Source organism: Tyto alba, unplaced genomic scaffold (genome assembly GCF_018691265.1).
Source record: "Tyto alba isolate M040663 unplaced genomic scaffold, T.alba_DEE_v4.0 Super-Scaffold_19, whole genome shotgun sequence".
In the NCBI taxonomy this organism is placed as follows: domain Eukaryota; kingdom Metazoa; phylum Chordata; class Aves; order Strigiformes; family Tytonidae; genus Tyto; species Tyto alba.
The window spans coordinates 7,118,194-7,143,461 of record NW_024881281.1 but is presented as its reverse complement, the minus strand read 5'-3'; the positions used below and the strand labels follow the sequence as shown (position 1 = coordinate 7,143,461).

Sequence of the window (25,268 nt, the reverse complement as noted above, 5' to 3'; positions counted from 1 at the left end):
GTGACAGCACTGCAGGTTGCTCTTATGTGCACTTTGCCATCTAAGTGTCATGACTGGTAAAGGCCTGAAAACAGAGCTGGCCACAGCTGCTGTCCCCCAGAATGCTCTCTGTCTGTTGCAGATGTGCACAGAAGAGATTTGTATGTTTGTTCTTAGAACCTGCCTTGTTAATAATGTTGTAATATTGACAGAACATGCAGATCAAAGCAGTTACTAGCAAGTGGAAATTGAAGCTTTTATTGAATATATTTTTCTTAATCTTAGCTTTTAGAACAAGATATTTAACATTAACTTTCATTTTTATATCACATCACATGCTCAGCTGTGCTACTACTTTAGCTTCAGCTACATATTGGCTGCTTCCCCAGAAGTCCTCAAACTGAAGATTTATGGTGAAACATACACAAACGTAGACACAAAATTAGAAGATGCAAGCAGGTTTTACTAATGAGGCAGACATTTTGCTGCATGCACCTGTCCATCAGAAACAAGTCCAACTTTAGCAGACACCAATAGCATCTTTTGTCTTTGTCTAATTTGGAAGCTGTGTAACACAGAACTGGGAAACAAGGTATGCAAAGTTTGCTGGAACCACAAAAGAAACAAAGTGCTTGATCTATTCAGAAACTATAGAGAGAACAGAAGCTTTGCATTCTGGACAAAGGATTCCCCCAGGAATGAGAGGTATTTGAACATGTCCACTTCTACGTCTAGGAGTTAAAAGCTGAGATTTCTCACAGAGAAATGCTAATCCATTAAGCGAACCACGAAGTGTTTGGGGAGGAAAAGGAAAATATTTGGCAGACAAACAATAAAATGTTGAGCGGCTCTGTGGGAGTCATGTCCCATGGACCTAACCAAAACCATAATCAGTCCATTGTGTAGGTAAACATCAAGCTCATATACAACTTTTTTTCTCATCCCAAACATCTCCTGGACACTTGCTGCCTAGCGTCCTTTCTACAAAGTGGAATACCACACTGATAAGTCAGTGTGTAAAAACACCTGGAGGAAGAAGGTTTAGAGAAGTATAAAGTGTTTCTTCAAAAGTGCATAAGTAGTAAACAATACTCCTCTGGGTTTGTATGCTTACCATTGTATCCAAAGACACCAGCCATTTTACACTGGCAGTTTTAGTGCTCCCAGCTTACATTAGCTGCTTGGAAGCTGAACGGCATCGCTCTGACTATAGTACCATGTCTCTTATGCTGATACCCGTCAGACAGAGCTGCACAAGTGTCCTCCTATAGGGGCATTTTGCATCAGCCAGAAAGATGGTCACCAGGTTCTACCAGTCTGGTAAGGAAATGAGATGCTTCAAATGTAGATCACATCCGAGTCATGCTGCTGAACCTACAGGCAAATCAAATAGGAAAAATTAGTTTCATCCTGAACTCATACTTCAAGCAAAGTAACTCCCTTTCGTCCAGTTCTTCATTTACTTCCAACTCTGCAGCCTTTTGCAAGATGTCCTGCAATAGCTTTTCCTTCCTTCTTAAGCATATTTGCCTCACCCCTGCTATTTGGATTAAGTTTGTTTTAGAAGTTGCTTGTTACTTGCATTAGAAAGAGCTGCTTCCTCATCTGTTGTTACACTCAGTCGTGTTTCTTCTAGTTCTAAGCACACAACCCTGAAAATTCAGGTCTTGATTGTTATATACTAGAACCTTGAACTGACCCAAAAAATCCCCAATTTTATTCATGTAAAACAGCAAATATATCAAGCTTTCTTTATTCCCAATGCCTTGCACATTTAGCATTGCCTAGAGAAAGCTGATTTCCTTCCCACTGTTCAAGACTGCATGCCCTTACAGTTCTTCTTGAATGCATACTAGATTTTCCATTATAGTAAAATTTAAAAGCAGGTTGTTTTTCCATAAGACCGAGCTCATTAGCCCTTCAGGACTCTGACAGGGAACACACTGGAAGAGAACTGAACTGTTGGAAGTCTAGGCATTTATTGATATCTTCCTCCCTGCCCCTTAAAACCAGAAGACAGGCACAGTATATGTTTTAAGTGCTCTATACCTGGGAGCACATTCTCATTTCCAAGCCTGTATGATACAAATAAAATTTAACATAGATCCTCCTACAGCATACAGGCATCTCTGTTTCATTTACCAAGGCTTACAGCTTTGCATTCCAGATTAGATCATCTGAGAGAAAAAATGGGTGGCCTCAAGTTATAAACAGTGCTGAATAGTGTGCCAATGTAGAGGCTCCAAACTCATGCAACAGCCATGCACTGACTCATCATGTGAGAGGCTGTGACAGTGCCGGACAAAACCGGTCCCTAAAGCCTCTCTAAATGTTCAGTCAACATTTGGGAATTCACTTACAAATCTGATTACCTTTATAATCTGTTTTCTGGTTCCCGTGCCCACAGTGTTGGCAACCAAGGAATCTGCTTGAAAAGATGACTTTTCCACTGGCACTGTGTGTTGAATTTTGTTGGTACAAGGCCAGCTGCTTGTAGTATTTAACGAGTAAGCAGGGAAAGGTCTTTGAAGATTTAGATCCAATGAATCTCCAGTTTCAAAGGTTTTCATCCATGATGGAGTCTTTAAGAGAAAAGAACACATAGAATTTTAATGCCCTCTCTATATCAACACTCATTAAGCCAAAAAGAACATCAGATGCATAGTCAGAAAATAACGGCCATCTTCCCTCATGATTTTTCCAAGCCTCCCTTCTCCCTCTAAAACCATTGACTCAGAGCCATTTTTTCCTACATGTGGAACAACCTGGAAAGACAAAGCGAGCCCTATTCTTGAACTGGTTTGGCTAGAACCAAGGCTGGAGTGTTTATATACATAACAAGAAACTTACTACAAAAATCTGGGTTTAGTTCCTCACTGCTTTAAAAAATACACCAAGACTTTTATGACTTTTAGCAACCACAAAGCACATGAATGAGAATGTGATGCAAACTATGAGGAACCACATTTGAATGTGTTAAGTTCCAACTACTGTTTGCTCCAAGACCTTAAACCCTTACTTGATTTCATAATTTGTAAAATAACATTATTATTTTTTGCTTACAGTACTGGTATCCTGCCCAGGAAAAACTTCTTAGATTTTGTTTTGACATAAATTTTCCTTGTCTGCATTCACACTTTTAGTATTTTACCATCAAGGGTACTAGAGCATGTGCCTTGAACATACAGCAACTACCTTTGGCACACCCACACTATTCTCTTTTATGATTCATGCTGAAAAATGTGGCAGGTATTTAGGGTACATACATTTCCTAAGGAGCGATCCAAGGATCCCAGTACTTCATTCCAATGAGAGTAAAGCCCGGACTGTTTTTCTTCTAGTTTCAAAGCGTGAATTTCAGACTTCAGTTCTTTCAGTCGATCTTCGAATTTTCTGCTCTTTTCTAAGTAATCTAGCCTGTAGTCCACACATCAGAGACAAAGAACTTATTGTCATGACATAGCTCAACAACAGGCGTGTGTGGAAGGAGGAGAGAGGAAGTTCTTTGTTTCATTTTGTGTTTTTGATAGGCAAAATGAAGCCTGGTACACATCAGCCTGACTCCCCTGGCCCAGTGAGAAGGCGGTTCACTTCCACACTTCAGCATTCACACATTTAGTAACGTTTTACTGAGCATTCCCCTCCAGGCCAAGAGAGGCAAAGTCTCTCGATGTATTAGATCAAAGTAATGCCATACTTCAACACTAGAGGGAGGCTTTTGTCCTCTAACGTGCTGTTACTCCGTCAAAATACTTTGCCCCTGACACAACGCTCTCCAAGGCAGAAGGGTTCTGGACTTGTCATGGCTTGATGCAACCAGAACACCCTTCCTCTGTGTAAATAGCTAGTTTTACACAGACGTAATCCACACCAGCTCAGTAAAAGGCCTCCAGCCATATGTACAAGTAGGAGGCTGTCCTGAGTGATGGACTGGGATTCCCAGAGATTTTTTTTTTTTTTTCCTTTCTGTACTTTCCATTATTAACATTTTTATATTTATTTACACCATAAGAATACTGGTACCTCTCTCTCTCTATCTCAAAGGATAGTCTCTTGAGGTCAATGTCCTTCAAATCCAGCTTTATGGATCCTTTGTCAAAGTTGGCATCTCTGGTATCAGTTGGCAAGTATTGCGGGTACTTGACCGTGTGCTGAAAGAGGCAACACAAGCACTACCAGTAAAATCTGATTGATTAATTTTGGGTTTATCTGCTCAGCTTCTGCAAGAATTCCACTCTGAGCCACTTCATAAGTTACCCATGGATTCTGAGACAAATGCTCCTGCAGCCCTTCTCTTCTACCTGAGTGTCCCCAGATGAACTGTTGAAGTCTACAACCCACAGACTCAAGGGCAAAATAGTATCCTGGCTGCAATGTTCCCATCTATTTCAGCAGATAATAGAAATCCATTCTCAGCAAGACTGGAGCAGAAGAGGGAGTTGGGGTACACAGCCTTAGCTCTGCCTTCTTCCTAGAGACAGCTTCATCTGCTTTGCCTAAAGACACTTATGGACGATTCACATGCCAGAACAACACAGCTGGCTCAGTACAACCACCTCCACAAAGTATTACATGAGGCGGCACAGAGTCAGTATTAGGCATGAATGCAGGCAAGACAATCTCTGCTCCCTAAGTCCCAACACCAGTCCTGTTTTCATCTTGCCTTTCTTAACATCCTGACTTGCTGCCCTGAACAAATACAACTTCCACCCTAGCTATGCTGTGTTTAAGTACCAGTTGTTCCTATAGGTGTTTGTCCCCCAGCTGGATGCAGACATGCCACTACTCAGCTTGATGGGGGCTATAAAAATGCAATCAACATCTGACTGTCTCTGAAGATGAAGTGGTGCCCAGCAGAGCAGAAACTTACAGGATAATTAAGCCTGGTTATGTCTAAGAGTTTCTGCTTTGCTTTCCGTTCAGCCTCTCTGGCTTCATGCAGATCTTGTTTCAGATGCTCTGCTTCTTTGGCTCTGTAAGACAAATATTCTGATGTGAACGGTTGATGATTTCCAGTATAAAGCAACACATGGATTTCAGAACTGTGCACCTCACTAGCTTCCAGAAAAAGATCCATTACTGCGAGTGATTCCTTTACCCAAAGACACTTGTGGTAGGATGGTCACATAGAGAACTGGACACAGTGTGACACATGCTTTCAAAGACAAACCTGTACAAACTGATTCAATTAACATGTTTTTCCTACTCTTAATTTCCATGGGCTCAGCTGACCTGCTGATACATATTCTCCAGGCTACCAGAGATCCTCCCTGAGGTAGGGAGAGGTGCAACATATCTGCTTTTTATTTTGGCAAGCTTTTTGGCAGTATCCTAAAACAAGCAGGAGGTCCTTAATAGCAAGGTTAAACATCCTCTGTTGACACTGGTCTGTTCTGCATCTTCAGGCAGCACAGTGTTATGGAACATTCAAACACTTAGAATGGTTTATATTCCACATGAGTTTACCTGGTTTACACTTCTCCAATAATTGAAAGGGACACAAGAGATCATCACTTGGTACTAATGAAAACAGCCTTATAACTCACAGGGTATACAGACTGGTAAATTTAGATAGCTAGGTAGCCAGTGCTCTTTTGATAATGCTAAACTGAAAATACTTCTGCATTATGGATCCTTAATACTAAACATCTCTGAAGCCTTGCATCTGATCCTCTGTAATCTTGACCTGTATCACAACCCCTCGTACCAGGTAGAACAAGACACAAGGCATCTTAGTCACACTGAAGTATTGCTTTGGGAACAATCCTTCCCTCATGGGCTTAGCTCTGAGAAAAGCAGCACTCTTTCTACCCAGGTATCCCACTAGGGACCACACAACCCCACTCAAGTAAATCTAACCTCCGGTCAGACTCCTTCACCAGCTTCACTGCTATTAGCTCTGCCTCCCGCATCTTTTGCTCCATCAGGCGTTTCTCCTCCTTGGTTTTCAGAGCCGTGATCTCCAGCCTCTGTCGCTCTTGCTCAGCTTCTGCCGCGTTCTGGGCCAGCAATTTTGCCTCTTCCTCTGCAATCTGAGCTTTCTCAGCCAGCAACTCTGCTGCTTCCTGAGATCGAAGCTAAGAAGAAACAATTTTCCTTAGTTATCTGGTCTAGTATCTATAAAATCACCCCTGCAGACAGTCAGGAAGGGGACATCTTTCTCCAAAAGATCAAGTGATAAAACATTATTCCTTAAAATAAAAAGTATAGAAAATATAATTTGTAGGTGTTCCTCATCTGTTCCAGAATTCCCTAACTTCCTGACTGCCTCTCACCTCTACAAAGCAAGGAGGCAGATTTGCTTAGAGCTGGACAAAGACATCAACCAAAAATTGAAGCTGGCCCCTTCAGTTGCCAGTGCACCACGCCCCTTTCTCCCAGTTTCAGCTCCAAGGTTGCTTCCTTTCTTCCCTCTTTGCCTGAAGAAAGCTCTGTGAACCAAATACAGGGAGCAAATGGCTCACAGCAAATGGAGGTTATGGTAGATGAGAGTTTTCCCAGGTATTCCAGCACACCCTCTCCACCAGTGGTCAGAAACTCTCCAGCCTGGTCTGAGCCATAATTCCTGGCATCTCACAGAAACCGTAAGAAAAAACAAACAAGCAAACAAAACCCAAACCAAACAAACAAAAACACAGCTTCCAAACCAAGAAAGCCCATCAAGCACAAGAATATTCAGACTAATGTGCTACTACTCACCAGGGCCTCGTTGGCCTGCCTGGCTTCATCTTCCAGCTGGAAGAGACGCCTTTCCAGCTCTTCTTTGGCTCGCTCAGCTTCTTCTCGGAGCTGCTTCTCCCTGGCCAGCCTTTGATTCTCCATCTGGAAACAGAATGAGTAATACCACATTTGTGGGTTTGCAGCAGAATCTCATCTGGGCCTGAGGCAGCACAGTGAATGAATCTAACAGAGAATGGACTGCTCTCTAGCTGGTGGACTGCTATTTACCAGAGATGCAATGTTGAAGCTGCTTGCACTTTGCAGCTCTGAACTCCTCTAACAGGTAACACTGGTTATTTCAGGCTGATGCGAAAACTCTTGATCTGTTATGTACCCCAAATCTCTGCTATCACATTATTCAGTTTCACAAACATCACTTACATCTTCAGATGCTGCATACACACTAGAGCTGTTCCCACATTCAATCCTGTTGCACTTTCTCACTTCCCACACACATATTGATGCATTGAATGGGCAGCAAGGGCACCATCTGGAATAATAATCGGTGTTTCCAACAATAGAGGAGCAGAAAGAATCTACCTTTTTTCTAGCTTTTTCTTCCTTGGCTTGTGCTTTCATTTGCTGGATCTCTATTGAGTCCACTTTCCTTCTCCTCATAAATAGGTCGTGGTTTCCAATGCACAACTGCAAAATCTGCATAAGAAAAGCAAAGCAAATGCAATTTTGACGTACTTGTGCCCCAGCCAAAGGGCCAGAGCACCCCACATTGACCTCACAGGACAGACATTGACAATTCTGAGTTCAGCACAACTGCTCGCAGCTGCTTCCCCTCCAATAAAATCCGCACCCAGGGCAGGCTCATACACAGGTACATAATATTTTAGAAGAGTTCATAACACAATGAGGGGTTCCTTCTGTCTTTCTTCCCCCTCTGGTTCCATCTTCCTGAATAAGAACAAGCAATAGGTTCAGGCCAAGAGTACCCAAAATGTATCTGAGGGCATGGTTACCTGTGACGGCCCCTCGACAAGCTCACTGAGAAATGACTCAACCCCTGTGGTTGTGTTAGGAAGCAATCAGTGACGATACAATTAGCCAGTTGACTAGGTCCCTTCCTTGTCATTTCTCCCAGAAAAGGAGAGGAAGTATCTGGTTAAGAACCCACAGCAGCCAGCCAGGCAGATGCTGCAGTGGCTTTGCACCTTCCCATACGCTACATCCTCCTCTTCCAGCATCTGGATTTCCCTTTGTGATTTGTGCCTTCTTTTACATCTTGCTTTCCACTCATCATTTCTTCTTCCCAGAGAGGACAAACGTATGCACCCTGACTTCCCAGATAGAACAATCCTCAAGAAAACACATACAGAAACTTAATGCTCCCTGGCTTCTCCATAGGTTTTACAAACAATATTTCTCACTCAGGTATCAGTCAGTATTACCAGGCTCAGTTTTAAAGAAGGAAAGCAGGACACTTACCAGTTTGTTCACTTTGAGTTGAGAGGAAAAGAACTTGAAGACTTCTGCTTTTTTGTCAAGAGGTTTAATAGTTAACTATACAGGCAAAAGACAAAAACAAAGGAAACACAGTGAGAAGTATGAAAAACAAAGCTGAAAGTATTAATACTAATGCAAACTTTAGCCCATCTCCACTTGTCTCCAGGGAAGCAGTAATTTAGGCCACAAATGTGAGGAGAGTGATGCAAAAACGTTTTGCTCAAAAGAATCAGAACCAGGGTTGCTGTGACACAGATTCCGCATCTGCTCCCATAGCAGGCTATATTATTAAGATAAAGCCTCCCACAGACCCACCCCAGTCTGGATGGTGGTTTTCATAACAATACTGCCTGGGCATTGCATGGTATAAGAACACTGGAACAAGCAGTGGTTATCAGGAAAGCAGAAGACATTACTAAGAAAATGACTGCTTCTGAGGATTAAAGTCAGAGGGATGTCAAACACCTCTCTGAATACCAGGCATTGCAGGTGCACACAAAATGTATCAAGGGCCTGAAGGACTTGTTCTTCTAACCATCAGATAACAGTCCTGGAGCTCCTGCTTTCTCCCATTTTCAGTCCTTCCAGAGGACATGAAGGGCTTTCATGCTGCTGGGTCAGTACACACTGTTTCACTTCATCTGTTGTGCTCTCTTTGGGTGCACATCAAAATACAGCTCCATTCTTTAAGATCCTGTTTTCTGTGACTCATGGGTTAGCTAGCACTCTATTCCTATAATTCATTTGCAATGCAATGTATAATTTCAGGCCATCTGAGTCACCAAGATCATAATGCCCTACAGCTTGTTTCACCCCGTAGATAACAACTGATTGAATGTATTGCCCTATGAGGAGCACGGCTGCGAATGTGTCACTGAATATAGTGGAGCTTTAATATAGGGCTGCCCAATTTCCCGACAATAGGCAGTTAAAGTAGTGTATTCACAGACTAGAGGGGAAGTTTAATGTCACGAAAGGACCAAAAACTTTTTGAAGGCATAACTCCTATAGGCTGCCCTGCCCAATTTAATGTATGCACATCACACTCTGGACAGCAAATTGCATCCTTAGTGTTTTTCAAAAGGCCCAGAGAAAATGGAACAAGCTGTGCTGTCATTTGGTTGACAAATTCCAGGTATTACTGTACCAATGTAGTTTTTCTGATTATAGCCTTCCACATAGTCACATGATTTGAAATGAGACTAAATTTCACCCACTCCCCGCTGTACTTTCTACAAGTAAAAGATGGGCTCTGAACTCACAGTGAAATTGCAGTGGCTGGGTTGTGCAGAAGACTGAAATCATGCACTGACAAACTGGCAGAATTCAGGCAGAAAACCATGTATACCTCCCTCCATGTCTCCTATTGCCACTGTGCTTCAAACATCATCTACAAGAACAGCTTCTGCATGTGAAAATGGCATTAAGACTTTACAGATCATCTAATGCCCGCTGAGATAACTAAAGCAGCTAGTCACGTTGGCATTCGTAATATCTTTTTCAGAGATAACACACTTGTATTGCAAAGGACAAGCAGCAGGGAAGTAACCAGAATAGAGGGCTCCACAAGTTTGGAGAGCTCAGAGCAGCATCTGGCTCCTAGGGGAACCGAGGTTATGCAGCCCATCTGAAAGGCAGGTCTGTTGTTTTTATTTTTTTAACAAAGCTCCCTAGGATTTTCCCCTTCTCCCCCAAATTATTTAAACAGAGACAGCTTTCAGCCTGTTCCAAGAATCCCAGTCCACACCCATGCCCATATAAAAAGAATAATATATCAAAGCCATCATACCTCTTTCTCACTATAGGAAATGTTTCTGATAGCACTCCACTCAAACGACTTATTTGGAGAGAACCTGTTATTAATGCTGTAGATATGAATACCTTTGGCATCAACTCCAAGTAGGAGATCTGTATGGTTTTTATTTTGCTAAAAAACAACAGATATCAGTAAATGCCATTTAAGGTGACATTAAACAATCACAGACAAGAACCACACATTCTAATATTTATCTGTATTTTTAGGAAACTTATGTTGCCACAAAATATTATGAATGTTGTCACTGCTGGCTAATAAATCCAGTCCTCTAGGTTGACTACAGAAGCTCAAACTTTTAGTCTATTTTTCCTTCTTACTATTGTGTACCCAGAGCTACTCAAGACCTTTGCCAGATGGTAAAACATTAATCTTAAGTTTTATTCACCTACTTATTTAGCAGGCAAGTAAACCAAGTCAGGACACTCAGTACACAGCCCACCATCATCAGAGAAAAGCAGCAGTCAGGAGTCCCAGTTCCAAACTCCCTGGAGGATTTTAAAAGGACAGTACCATTACCTACAGCAATTGAAAACTGCTAAAGTAAAGCACTTACAGCAATTGGAAAATAATTGACACCATACATTTCCAAGTCTTGGGCAATTTTCAGGTAGTTCATCTCAGCTTCATCCCTAGAGAATAAAGCCATGATTATACTGGAAATTTCTTTCCAATGTTTCTCTCCTAGCTGACACCACATTTCCCACTTAAAGACAGGCAATCTGGTCCTTTGTACTTTCTTCAATTTTGTCATCTTAATCTCAACAATAGAAAAAGGGTAATAAAATCAGCATCTCTACAGAATAAAGACAGTAAAGCTGTACCTATTTTGAATCATGCATAGTGTAATCTTTATTAAAATTCAAGTCCAATCTTATCCTTGTGTTAGTTCTGCCACTCTATCATATTATGCCTTGGAGACATACCCTACCATTGTTTTCCATGACATGAGGGGATTTCCTTCAGGAAAGAGTTCATTGAGAAATGAGTCCTGAGCAAATTCTAAACAGAGCTTTTGGGCAGAGGCTAAAGAAGGGTGAGAATCTCTCCACCCACCATTCTTCTGCCTTCATGGTGAGGCATCAATAACTCTTGAGGAAAACATTCAGTAAAAATAGTGCTAAAAAGCATCTAGAACAGCCAAAGAGAAATTGAACCGAAATATTAGGAAAAGTTTCTTCTGGGTACCAACAGCTCCTACTTGTTTCACTGAATTTCCAGGCATGCTGAATGTCTTGCATTGGCTGAACGTCCACATGGACTGGCACCAAAACTTCGTTCTGGATTTGTGATGGCATGTATTTACTGTTTTGGTTCCTTGTTAAGTGCACTGACACCCTTTTGAACCATGATTTTCACAAGATATAAAATATATCAGATTAATTCTTTTTATTCTAGGGAGAGACTGGTGTGATATGGCTACAGAAAGGCAGCTGCTGCACAGGGAAGACACACCAGTAACTCCAGGTAGCTAATGGCCTTAAATTAAAAGTCTAAACTCTCAGGGATAACTGCAAATTCAACACAACTCAAACTTCCTGCAGGAACTTTTCTCTTCTGGCACACGTGAACTCTGATGAGACAGGATTCGTGTTTTAGATATGTTAGGTCATGAACCTCTGCAAGACCCCTCAGCTTCTGTTGACTTCAAAGCAAGTCCAGTTTACAAGCACTTGGAGCCCTACCCAAGACACTTTTTACCCTAGATGAGTGGGTGTCTTTATTCTTAGTTATAAATTAACCTATTAACATTACAGCTTGGAAACCAGTATTTCTTTGCTCACTCTACAAAAAAAAAAATTTTACTGAAGACAGCAAATAACCAGTTACTGAAATGTACGGGGTTTCCAAAAAATGAAATTATTTCAATACCTGGCGATACCCCTATGCTCAGCATACCAAGCCGTGATCTTTTCTTCCCACATCTCTGCTGTCAGCTGATACTGCCTGAGGACCTACAGAGAAAGGAAGGAGCTTGGTTTCCTTTGAAGATACAAATACATGTGCTGCCTCTCCCAAGCAACATGAATGCAGCAATGCCATTCACAACTCGGTCATTTTGCCAAGTTCAAGGCAGATGAAAACATTTTCTAATGCTCTGGTTAATCCCACAACAATATCTGTGTTGCAAGTAGATTCAAAGATTTGATTTTATACAGAATAAAGACTTACCCTTTTGGGTAAAAGTTCATCATGGGCTAGAAAGCCTGGCTCATGAAAATTTGGGTCGTAGTCACCATACTGTCCCAACAAAAGAAAAGATACTTCAGTTTGTTAGATACAGAATGCTGAAGAACTTGTTGCTTACATAGTTTGATGTGATCACTTGAGACAGATACTGTTTTGGTTTCCCCTGTATACAAGGTGTCACATAATAAACAGGCTCCCCTCATCTGAACTGTCCATGGAAGTTACTTCCAGCTTTTCTTCTATGTATGTGGCTCCAATACAGCCACTAAGGTGGCCTATAACCTTAGACTCTAGTCCTAGCCTGTGGCTCCCAGTAACTGCAAATATGAAGGAATGACTTCATACCCTCAGCTGAACCATGCGCTGTGTTCAGGAGCATAAGCTCACCCACTCATATAGCCTACTGTGTATCGGCTGGGCTGCTGCAGCCCTGCTAAGGATTTGTGTTCACGTCCTGCCATCGTATCAGTTTGGCTCTTGGTGCCATGAAGTGAACTATGTTCTGAAAGATATGAAAAACCATCATGTCCTTCCACTGTGAGCTCTGGTATCAGCACCTGCTGTATTCATGGACATTTTTAAAAACAATAGGAAGTAATTCTAGCTGGGAGGAAAATTACATTAAAATGTTAGGTCCAAAGAAACCCCCTAAATCACAGAAACATAGTATATAATACCAAAATCCTTGTAGTGGCATCTAAATGCTTATTTTTTCTAGCTGCGACCATACCTCCCAGGATGACCTACTTTAATAGCAAATTTTAACACTGCTGTGTTTTACATACCACCATGTATGTTGGTTAAAAAAGAAAAAGGATTGATAAAAAAAGAGGGTCTTCTATGCACAAACCTTGGCCTGAACAGCATAAGAAGCCAGTAAAACTGTTGCTTCTGGAGAACAATATATTTCCTCATTCAGTATTTGTTTCTTAACCTAAATCAAAAGAAAAAGGGAGCAAGTTAAAAAAGCTCAAAATCTGGACTTATGTCAGGCTTGAAATGAAATTAGACATGCCCAGACTATAACTTGGCATCAAACATCGCCATTATGAGTAACAGCAACAATAAAATGGCATTCAGAAACACAACAAGCCTTTACTTAACATTACATTTAATAAAAGAAAAACACAAACTTTTGAAAGTTAGTGTCTTCATTCTTAGTTCACAGAAATGCCAGTTGGCTACCTCCACACATTTATATAAGGAGTCCTGAAAAATAATGTTATAAAACACAAATTTTATTGCCTGCACATCATTCCTTTTAGCAATTCTTTTTCTTCCTGTTTTGGAAAAGTTAGCTTTAAAACAATGTAAAACATCAAATTTTCTGCTGGAAGGAACTTCTAGATGTCATCTCGTCAAAGCAGGTCCAACTAGACCAGATTGCTCAGGGCTGTCCAGCTGACTGATATTGCCAAGGACAGAGACATACTGAAAACCATAATAGTACGATCTCAAGCTTTCCAGAGAGAATAAAAGAGACCCCACAAACAGAAGCTGACTAATCAAGCAATTTATTCAATTACAGTGGTCTAAGCAAAACAAAAACATAGGGGCTTAAAAATAAAAGCCCAGTATAAATGGTAAAGATTCCTTTAACATTCTTTTCATTTTAATAATCTATGATGTTACCAAGATCAGAGGTATAATAATTTGTAAGATGTTGCTTGATCTTAAATCAGTTGTGTAATTTTTACATGAAAACCTGAAGAGGGAAGAGGAAATTAATCTTCACAAATCCTCTTCTCAGGTGTAATGTATTTAGGCTACTAACAAGCAGAAGACAAAAAAATTTGCATAACACACAGTCTTAAACATTTCCAAAAAGAAAAATTACTTAAGATAGCACTGAGCTGTCTTTACAAATACACTTTGACACTGTAGGTACTGTGAACTGAAATGAACCATCAATAAAGTTTTTCTTTTAGATTTAGCCTCTGGTGAGCACCATATATGAAGCTCAGTTATAGTACAGGGAAAATTCTTTCTAAACTGTTAAAATGGAAAGAATGAAAAGACTGAAAAGCCTTTTCTTCCAAATTGGAAAGCTCCAGCTTTCATACTCCATGGTGCAAATCATATGCTTCAGCATTTAGAACAACTTAAGATAAATCTCCCATACGTGTCTGGGGTTTCCCAATCAGCTCTTACAGGACATTTGGTTATACTTCTTTATGAAGGAGCAAATTACCTAATCTTTAAACAGACAACATTTAGCTTTGGTCATTTACATTTATTCACACATTTTGCAAAAAGCTGTTATGCCACATTAATTTAAAGGTCTGAATAGTCAGTAGAGCTGAAATCTGTAGGCATCCAGATGTCTGTACATGTTTTTCCTATTAGCATCCAGGTGTGATCTTAAGTTCTTATAGTCAGGAAACTTTGCAAGTTCAAATTTGTTTCAGTCTTGATTTTCTACTTTGGAATGAGAAGAATTTGTTAATTGCATATCTGCTAGTCAAGGCAGGTTCGAGGAGAAAAGAAAAGCGTGAAAAAAAAATCAGGATTAAAAGACTAGGAAAAGAGTTCTGCCCCTCTCATTCCTTTCCAAAATTAGCTTAAGAAACAAAGTGCCAAGTGGTTAAGGGTTCTGGATGAAGTTCTATTTAGTATATTAACCCTTGGAACAACAGCATTTTCCCATTACTCCATTAACACATCCTCCTCAGGGAACAAGTGTATTTACTGTTTGTTTACAGATACAGACTGAATTTATTCCATACATTCAATCTACCTGCACAGACACATACTGCTGAAAGCTACCAGAATAAAGCAACACACCAGAAGGCTGTAACTTGCAGCAGACACCTCAGCAACTCAGGAGAGAAGCTGGATGTCACAGACTTTGGAACAAACAGCTGACCATCCAAAATTCAATGTTTCTATATCTATTGCTACAGCTATGGCATGTTGCTGCAGCTATGGAGCCACAGCATGACTGTTCCTGATTGATGCATCTTTATTTTGATAAGGAAACATGGTACTCCAAGATTTTGCTCCTTCATCTACTTTAATGGAGCTGAAAGAACCCTAACAATATATGGGACAAAAGAAAACTGACAAATAGGAAAGCTGCCTCTACAAAGCTACTAGCATCAATGCATGTGTGGAGTTAACTTTATTGCTTTTACTGGCTTTCATCTCATGGAATTTTTTAAGAACCACCATGGTGTACAAACCAAGCTGTGTTCACAAAGCTAACTCTGCTCTTGAGCACAGTACTGCTGTCCTGCAGCTCCTCAGTAGCTGCCCCTATGGTAGAGCTAAAATGGGTTCTGTTATCGCTTATGAGGACTTGTCAGGGCTGGGGATTTATTCTGCTAGCATGAGAAGCAGGCATCCAGTTCATGGGGTAGGGAAGACAACTCAAACTGGCTTATTTGACTGGCAGAAATCGGTGCGTGCATGTCCGGACATTTCAGAAGACTACCAGTGCCATACCAAAGGAACAGCACTTCTCATCCAGGGCCTATCAGACAATATGATGATGCCTTCAGACTTTGTCTTAAAAGGACCACACATTGTGGTGAATCTTCTGTTTGAGTCATAGCTGTGTATGCTGCTCCACTCCTCTTGAAACTTGCTAGATGAACAAGCCTGTATTTCAGAATGGCTATCAAATTCTGTGATCTTTTTTGCCTACAATCCAAAATGAAGATTTAAGGACAGGTTAGGGAGCTCTTGTTTTCTAGTGATTGTGCCTTCTAGAGTCATACACAACAAGATCTCCCAGTAACCACCAGGACTATTTTTAGGAACTTGCAAGTTTTAGTTTCAGGGATAGGTTGTAGCCACAGGTGTTGTTCCATCTGCAGCTGATATGGGTGAAAAAGCTCATTGTCCTCAGCTGCTTATCACCATTTCTTCCCTCTTCTCTACCTTCACAGCTGTGACCGTAATTGCTTGTGTAGTCACTCCCTCACATAGTGTGTACATCTAATAACAGGTCTCTTCTAATTCTGCTCATTTTGAAAGAACTAGGTTAGGGCATGGTTACTCAAGAGGTTACAGGAGCAGGTTTAAGACAACAATGACAAGGAGCTGTTGAGACTCTCTTTATCCAATTTAGCTGCTGCCAGAGCAGACCAGATGACACAGTCCTCAAGGTAACTTCTGAAGCTGATAAAAATGATGGCTTCACTTTATACTTCTTAGCACTGACCAACTGGGGCAAAAGCCTTACAGTTCTCCAAGCAATGCCAGCCTTGCATGGATTTTTTTTTTTTTTTTAAACACATACTATAGGAGCAAAACAAGTCTAGAATATCCAGATGTGAAATTATTACCCAAACTGCTAGGTGTAGAAGTAATTTTACATGAAACTACAGGTCTCAGCACTTTAACTCCCATTCCTAGCACAAGCAGTGAGAGAACAAAGACATGCAGAAAGCAAACAACGTTCAGCTTACCAGTACACAAAACCACAGCAGTCAAGAGAGAAGTTTATATTTCATAAAAATTAGATCTTTACAGAGACACTGATACAGCTGAAGCCAGCAGAATTATTCTGAGACTAACAGCTGCCAACAAGATCAAAGACAATACAAAAGGACTAGGGTAAATACAGAAGGAATTCATGGTTAAAAACTGTTCCTGACCTGAAGGAAGAATAAATGCTGGGTAATTTCCTGTAATAGTTCCTCTTCTACCTTCTCTGGGTAGAATTTAGCCAAAAAATGAAAGCTAATGGGATCTTCTTTGGGGATTTCTTGATCTAAAACCTGTTTACAGATAAAATAAAATCAGCAGCAAAAATAGCACATAAGGTCTCAAGAATATTCCAGAGGAAAGTCAGAAAGCAGCCACTAATCCACTTAAAGCAGCCTTTCCGTATATTAGGAGGAAGGGCAATGCTGAGCTTAAACCTAATAGCTATCAGTGCATATAGTGGCAATTGGTGTGTGATATCTCAGTCCAAATGTGATAGAAGTAATCAGAGCAAAAAAACACAAAAAACTTTACTCTTAAAAAAATGATACCATTTAAAAGTATGAGTTGTCATGTAATACATTCCTTTAGCTCCTGTCCTAAAAGTAAATCTCTTCATATGTAGAAAATTGCCACACTTATTTTTTGTTTCCTGTACCTTTTTGTCCATCTTTAGCCAGGTGCACATTCCTTTTATTGTATACTGCAAGCCAAAGAACCAAGTCTCCCTTAAACCAAGTGCTCGGCACACCAAGTCAAACAAGTCCTTTCCCTTCCACTTCATCTAAAGGAGAAAGAAAATTAAGGAAAACAGGTATGTCTTGAATTAATTTTCTACATCTTAGTCAAGCAAACTAGTCTACCATTTGCCCTTCTACGAACTCTTATTTCACCTTAAGCTTTTCAATGAAACATGCCCACTGCTCTCTACAGCAAAGGTGCAATAGTTACAATTCTCTACCTCCTCTTCCTCTCCTCCAGAGGAACATTCACAAAGCAGCTGTGGTCATTTAATCACAGCATCAAGCACTTTGAGTACAGGGAACGAGGATTGTACTACTGATTTCCTAGGACACAGCAAGGCTTTATTAATATTTGTAAAAATCCTGTTCAATAATTTATACAAACTGGAGAAACTGAGAGAAGGCCTGGGAAAATCAAAGGAGTGTCAGGGCACAGTGTAGAAATGCCAAACAATGAAAGCAAATCCATCTTTCATATACCTCAGCTATTTCAGTGGCACAAAGCCAAATCTTTATGCTACTCTGATTTAAATGAACAGGAGCCTGTGCTCTAGAGTAATTTAGTAGCCTGGCTCCACAAAGAGCAAACTGATTAAAGGTCACAAAATTCACACACATATGCCTCTTTTTTTTTTTCACTGAAGTGGCTGCACATCTATTTCTTCTATTTGGCTACATTTTAAAAAGATTATTTTGTCTAATTGCATGGTTCAACCACTAAAAACTTTATGCCAAAAAAAATATTTAGGCAATATTTGGATAGAAAGCAGGAAATCATCCCAGCAAGAACAATATTTGGGGAGATGGAAGAGAGAGCAAAGGAAGGAATACATTAAGTTGAATTTGTTAACAAGGACTCTGATCTCTAAATCAGTTTTTCTAAATCCTTTGTTTTCAGAGCTCTGCCTGCAAGTACTATAGATCAGTAAGTCACAGAGTGCATTGCTTCTGACCAATCTATTCTGTCTGAGGGACCTCGTAAATAAAATAATAAATGCCCCACAAGACAGTCAAATCATTAGAATTGCCAGCCCCACTGGACCTGTTTTCTAACTCCTCAAAGTAACTGTGTCTTTTTTTGCTGTTGCTGGATGATTAGGAATTGATCAGGCACAGTTCTGCCTCCTCAATAGTGCAACCCAATTCCTTTAGCAATTGACCACTTGCTATATTTGCTTTCTTTCATATTTTTCTCCAGCCATGATTTCTCTATCCAATTTACTAGACAGTTGTAACTAATAGAAGAAAAGTTAGCTTTTCGATTTGATCATTTCTCTTTTCTGTCCTGAGATACAAAACAGCCATCATAGTAATTAAAGAAATAAACTGGAGTTTACAATTGGTAGATTTGAAGAGAATGTTCCAGATCAACTGAGCACAAAAGTACCACTTTAGAAATTATTTTATATGCAACATCTTAGGACCAACTCTGACCAGACTTCTTTATCCAAGATGGCAGTGTCTTAAAAAGTTGTCACAAAAAAAAAAAAAAAATTGTGGAAAAGTAGGTATACTTACAAACAAGCCCTGCATCATGTGCTGGAATGCGTATGAAGAAAGTAGGCCTATTGCTAATTTAGCTGCGTCACAATCAAATGGATTTCACAGAAACAGCTTTGAATTCTGAATAGTCAGAGTTGTTTAATAGAGGAATGCATCTGAGAGTAAGTAATCCATTGTTTATAAAAATAACAGAACAGTTTTAAGACCATCCATGAACTTATAATACAAACTTTTCAAGTTTACATGTTGCTAATACAAATATCAATCTCCATCTTTCTAGCATTCTGCTCAGGACTCTTACCTCACAGCTGAACTCCATTTCAGCATCCACTGTTACAATTTTAACTTTGAAAGTCTTTGGTTGTTTCTTCTTCAGGCCTCGGATGGACATATTTTTTAGTTTATGAGTATAGCCACACCTGAAATTGAACATGCATTACATTTAAGGCTGGAAATTCAGTAACATTTTCTTGGCTAGATTCCAAAGTAGAATGAGTCCAAACTTGCAGAATAACGTCACCTTTAAATATGCATTTTTGTGTCCAAGACAATAAGAAAGGCTGTTGAAACAAAAAATTTAGTTTGACCTTTAAATTTAGTTTGCTCCTTAAAATAAACTGTCCCGAAACATTATTCCTGTCTTTTCTCAGACCTCAGCAAACACAGGGTTCCTACAGTACTATAAAGAACATAATTCAGGCCTGATATTGCAAGATCCAGGGGACTGCCTCTCACTATGGCTGAAGACATATAGGGAAGCTCAAATCCAGCCCTCATGCTCCATACAATCACCCGTGTCCACACAATTCAGCAGTCTCTTGCCACAAAACTGCAATGGATGAATGTTTAGTTTCATAAAAGTAATACCTGGCTTTTGAATAATGCCAACAGAAAAATGACATTCCTCATACCTTTTACATAGCCAGGCAAAATACATTTTCTCAAAAGTCTCTGCAGCATATTCCAGCAGCAAATGCACCAGTTGAAGCCCCACTTGTAAAACGCACAGCAGAGCGCTACATCATGCGGAACAAAACCTTACGATATCAAATCCAACTCAATCCTTCTCCATCAGTTATGACTTCCTGAGCAACTAACCTATTGAGTTTCTTTACAACATGACACCTTAATTCCCTGAAGTGATGCAAATGCCAAAAATATATGCAGTGAAATTAAGCTAAATTTACCATGTTCTCTTCAGCATACTGATTCCCAATCATTATTTAGAACAGAAACATTCCCGGTAGAGTTCCAGAAAATTCCTTCACAAATATTCTATTCTAAAGGCAATCAACTCCATGCCCTCAAGAAAATTGATGAGACATGCAATTTCCACAGCCACAGGGGTTTTATAGATACCATTCAAATCAAACATTGAAAGTTGGGATTAAATGATAGTGTGAATCTGCACTATGCAGTTCTCAGATGTTTATTCCTGACCACAGGAAATCATCCTGTAAATTTTTCTTCTTTTTACTTTATAAAATTAGCAGCTCAGACTAGCACAATCTAGTTAGTATCTGTAAACTATATAGGTCAAGAGACTGAAGCATTCTTGGTTTCCTACAATATAAGACTATTACAGTGAGGCAGACTTCCAATCTCTTTTTAAGGAATTCCAAATTAAAGTTTAAATGGAAAGGTTCCATTTGTCTGTACCTTCCAGGATTTTATAAAGTATCTTGTCCCCTCTTGCTTCTGCTGAGCTCTAAATTAGTTTGCAAATACACTGATTATTTTCCCACTTACTTTGTACATGCCCCCTCATCCACAGCTAACTAAATAGGAGATAAAATGTATACGGAAGTTTTTATTTTCAAATTGTAGGAAAGTTGAGGCAGAGGACAGATGAGTTAGTTACCAAATCATATGGACATCAGCAGCAGAGTTGAGAACGAGTACTTGAGACAACTCAGAGTGGGGAAGAAAAGCTCAGGGGGAAATTCATCTTTCTGACACCACTGAGACCAGCTGAGGAGTCTCCTCGGTCCAGTTGGCTCTGGTAAAGCGTCTGCTGAAGTCTTGTCCTGTTTGGAGCAACACACTTCAGGAAAGATAGTGGGCTAACTGGAAAGAATCCAAAGGAAAGATCCAAGGGCTAGAAAATCATCTGTGGTAAAATGAAAGCACTGGTTAGTACAGAGAAGGGACAAGTGTGATGACACATTACAATATCTGCTCTTCATTGCCACAATGGTTAGGACAAGGAATAATAGGCTTAACTAAATTGTTGAGCAGGTCTTACACCGAGAAAAAATCACTAAGAACATTATGATGCTGGCAAAGCGTAAGATGGAATTTCTATCTTTCTGAACTTCTATCCAAAACACTGTGATACTATCCGCTCCTTCCTTAAGACCGAAGGGAACTACATGCCCTTAAAGCACTGTCCCCAAGCTGGTCCTTCTGTTGGTACATGCCACTAGTCCTAGGAGAGGCCAGTTCACATTACCGAGAATCAGTGCAAGCCAGGGCACTTCTGGGATAGGCATATCCAGAGCCCAAATCCCATCACCCCCAGGATACCCCCTTGTCCTCGGGGAATATTTTGTTTAGAAGAGTGAAAAAACAGATCTTGCCACAAAGTGTATTTTCTCCATAATTCAGGCAACACCTCAGTGCACACTACTGAGCAAAGCTCAGGTCCCTTCTATTTAACATAGAAAAGTGTTTTCAGAAGGGGAAAGGAATATTTAAAACCAAAAAATGACCATAGTAGTATGGTGTAATGTGACCACAGTAATAATGACAAAGAGAGTGCCATGTGAAGGCATCCAAAAGGGCAGTAATTATTCCAGTAATTTTTTGATCTGTAGTCAGCAAGCTGCAACACAGCTAGCAGCAAAATTATATTTTAACCTGTTATATTCCAAAGGTCTTTTCTGTCCAGTTTTCTTCAAAACCAGAGACTTACTGTAAATAACTGAAGCATGAGAACTACAAATTACTACACAATACTGGAAACAGCCCTTTTATTAGCTCTAGAAAAAACACCAATGATTGAAGACAAAGGACAAAAGTTTCATAATTCATTTCTAATATATAATTTGAAACAGTCAATTGACTTTAACAGGAACTCAGAGTTAGGGCCAGTACAGAGCATTCTCAAAGAGTTTCATATGGAAAACACTGAATAGATAATATTGAACAACTGCAGAAGAATGCAATAATTTTCTCAAAATATGACAAAAACACCAGTGCCCTTCATTTTGACTTTGAAGTTCTTTCTTTTTTTCTTGTATAACCTGCTTGAAATGACAATATAATTTGTTCAACATTTCCAATAGCATTTTTTTTCCTTTCCGGAATTTTTATTCCATGGAAAAGTACATTCTGACTCACAGCGAAAAGACATTTTTGAATATCAAATTTTCCCAAGAAATGTAAACTACATTTTAATCAATAGCACTGGTAAAGAAGTAGAAGAGGTTTTCACACTGAATAGCTTAAATGAATGTCAGATACTCACAACATAAGCAAAAGCACTTAACAGTCAAGTTTTTAGAAAAGTAACTTTTTCAAATAAGGGAAATCTTGCTGAATAAGACAATCTGGGTTTGCAATCTTTTGTTGAAATGCAAAAGCAGTAACAACATTTAACTGTGAATCATGCACAACATGTTTCAAGATAGTTTCTGTCACTGAGCTCCAGTGATTTATTTCTGCAGTTTTCACAGGGATCTAAGGTCCAGACCCAGAAGCAGCAAAATGCGATAGATCAGAGTGTGTCATAACCTTAAGAAATAACACATTAATCCAAAATAGGGCAGGGTGATAAAAGATTCCTGTCCAGACAGAATCTGGGAGCAGATAGTTCAGAAGCTGTGAATGATCTCTTCTCCTGCACCTTATGAAAACCAACAGAAAAATGACAAAAGCTTTGCTTGATAAGGGGAACAGCAGTGCAGTGATGACGAATATATTTTGCAGGAACTAAATGGTGCTGACTCTGCCTTTTACGTTCATGTCCAAGATGAAAGAATTGACATCCACTAGCTCTGACTGGATTATAGTCCTTTCCCCTCTTTGACAGGGAGAAACTGGCACCTGAGCAAAACGTGGGGGTGCAAGGGAAACTGGGAACTACAGGCAATAGCAAGAAGAACTGGCAAGGCGACTCTTGCAAGGACTGATGCTTATCTGTATCACAGTCGTGTTACACCACTGCACACTACTGAAATGGTAGAGAACCCACACATCAGATACCACTTACAGTATTAACTGAAAAGTACAGAAAGAAAATAAAATCAGCATTCCCCCAAAAAGCTCAATAAAATCACCAGAATCCAGTACATTAAAGACAGACTGAAATACATCAAACAAGCTGCAGTTAACCTTCCCGAGAGTACAATTTACTTTCAGTTTAGCAATTCCAAGGTGAGTGGATGGTTTGCAGGCTCTCTACAGGACAAAGATTTCCCTTCACATGGCACTTGCTCTCAGTGTAACCATGCATTAGTTATTAGCATCCAATCACACTTTGGTCAGCCACACACAAGTGAAAATGCATCTGTTTTCACACACACACAGAAAACCAGCAGCACACTGTAAGGTGAGATCTCTCTCTTATACCCGCAGAAGCAGTCCGCCCTCGAGGACCAGTAGAGCACAGGGGCAGCAACTGTACCATCTGCTAGCAAAGTCCTTACACAAGCTGGAAACATAAAACCCTCGGGACTGCAGTCTGGTTTAAAGAAACAAGGTTTGGAAAGTACTTTAAGAGCCACCACTAGAAGATGCTTGAAGCATCAACTACTAAAGTATATTAACATAGATACTACTACAATGTGAAAGTCTCCTGTCATTGCTGAAATATTTACTGTACCTCTTAAATGCAAATTCCTGTGATTCATTATATTTCTCCTGGTTTGTGAATTTTTATACTTAAGCTCAGAAATTAATGCAAGCAATTTGAATGTAGACAATACAGGAAAGTGCTGTGGGCTTTTTACAGTTGTTGACTCGCACTTCTGCCTGTGCTCCCTGCCCTAACCAAGTAACAATTTAAGCAAAGAATTCACAGCTTTTAAATGGGTCAGCAATATAAAGGTTTTTCTTACATCTTAATCTAAAAGTAAGTTATCTAAAGTCACCGGTTGGAATCAAGACTTACCTCACAGATCATTTTCTTAAGAAGAAAAAAATTCTTTTTAATCCAATAATCCGTATTTTTCAGCAGACATCAATATCCAGCCCTCATAAGTTCTGCCACTGAAAATAAAATTCAAGAACAACTGTTATACTTGATCCCCTTTCCTTTGTTTCCTATGAACTGCAGCATGTTAGCGCCCTCTGAAAAATCAAAGAATTGCTTTCCCAGGTGATATGAAAGGCTCTTAACCATTTCCTGCCTGTGCCAGGAAGACTCCTCCCAACTTCTCTCCACTATAATTCAAGCAATAAGGCACTAAAATAAGAGAAACAAATGTCCAAGTCAAGATCCATGGGTAAGAACTGATAATGAAATTGGAAACTATTTCAGCAGTGTGTCTCCAGCCCTACAAAGAATAGCCTGTTCTCACCATGACCAGCCACCTTAAAAAGGGAAACTGCAACCTGTTGCCCTATTAAGTAAATACAATTCCCTACCTGCCCTTTCCTGTGGTGAAAGATGATGGGACAATAATGCCTAAAAAGAATAAGCCTGAAAAGTAGGCAGCAGCCAAAATACCTGCCAGTAGAAAAAGATAAATGAACACATTTAAATAGAAAAAGGGATGGCCTCAGCCTGATGTCATAGAACAGATACCACAGGCTCTGTGAACTAACAGTGTTGTCCCAAAAATCTGGGTTCTTCTACCTAGTGTACCTCAAAGGCAATGGTGAAGTCGAGACTTTTTTTTGTCGTTATTCAGTTTGTAAATTTTTTTTAACACTTCATTTTAGATACAGATTTACAAGAACTAAATTTCTACCAGGGTACAGATAAGCAAGCACAACAGGCCAACTCTCACTTCATACAGGTTATTCGTTTTACATGGAAAACCTTCAATATTTCAAGATTTAGCTCATATATGCAACAGCAGGTGGAAGAGCACATTTCACACCACCACACAGCCAAAGAGACTGTGCTGAGTCAACTTCATCCCATGAAATTCAAGAGCGTAAAATGGTCCCTCAGCTCTCACACCTGTCTCCTTACCTCCTTCCAGCACTGCTAGACTGAGGCCTGCTACAAACTGTATCCACAACACATTGCGGCCAAACATGGCACCCCAATCACTTAATTATACCAGAAAATGAAGCTCACTTCAGCTGTGTGAGCCCACAGGAGCCAGCACAGGGCAGGTCTCCCCACAGACAGTGACCTCTTGAGGAAACAAACAGCTGCTCTCCAATCTCCTACAGCTAGAGGCCCAGGAAATAAATAAAACCTCATTCCCGTCAGCTTTAGTAATACTGCACGCTGAGGCAGCGCACGCCCAAACGTACAA

The 25,268-nt window shown here is 40.0% G+C and overlaps 1 protein-coding gene across 4 annotated transcripts; it reads right to left on the bottom strand.

Moving 5' to 3' along the window:
- Window positions 1-210: 210 nt before the first annotated feature.
- Window positions 211-25,268, bottom strand: LOC104366891 (merlin). 4 transcript variants are annotated; one of them, XM_042791676.1, is made up of 20 exons: window positions 25,068-25,268; window positions 23,948-24,045; window positions 20,696-20,944; window positions 19,136-19,253; window positions 17,247-17,372; window positions 16,759-16,881; window positions 13,008-13,091; window positions 12,140-12,208; window positions 11,840-11,922; window positions 10,524-10,599; window positions 9,944-10,081; window positions 8,137-8,211; window positions 7,240-7,353; window positions 6,679-6,801; window positions 5,839-6,056; window positions 4,850-4,952; window positions 4,003-4,130; window positions 3,246-3,396; window positions 2,352-2,561; window positions 211-1,353 (listed from the first exon to the last, which is right to left on the bottom strand). In XM_042791676.1, exons 3-20 carry the CDS (start codon window positions 20,701-20,703, stop codon window positions 1,318-1,320), a joined length of 1,983 nt encoding a protein of 660 aa, XP_042647610.1. In that variant the 5' UTR covers window positions 20,704-20,944; window positions 23,948-24,045; window positions 25,068-25,268; the 3' UTR covers window positions 211-1,317. The 4 variants fall into 4 exon arrangements, with proteins under 4 accessions (XP_042647610.1, XP_032859015.1, XP_032859008.1 ...); XM_033003124.2 differs by having other exon boundaries at window positions 25,085-25,268; XM_033003117.2 differs by lacking the exon at window positions 25,068-25,268 and adding an exon at window positions 24,977-25,054.

Bases quoted from the DNA above. Each gene is read 5' to 3' on its own strand.
- LOC104366891 (XM_042791676.1), bottom strand. The intron at 17,373-19,135 runs GTAAGAGTCCTG...TTTCTCCTTTAG, and splicing joins AAATGGAGTTCAGCTGTGAG to ATGAAGTGGAAGGGAAAGGA. The intron at 1,354-2,351 runs GTAATCAGATTT...ATTTGCCTGTAG, and splicing joins CCAGAAAACAGATTATAAAG to GTTCAGCAGCATGACTCGGA.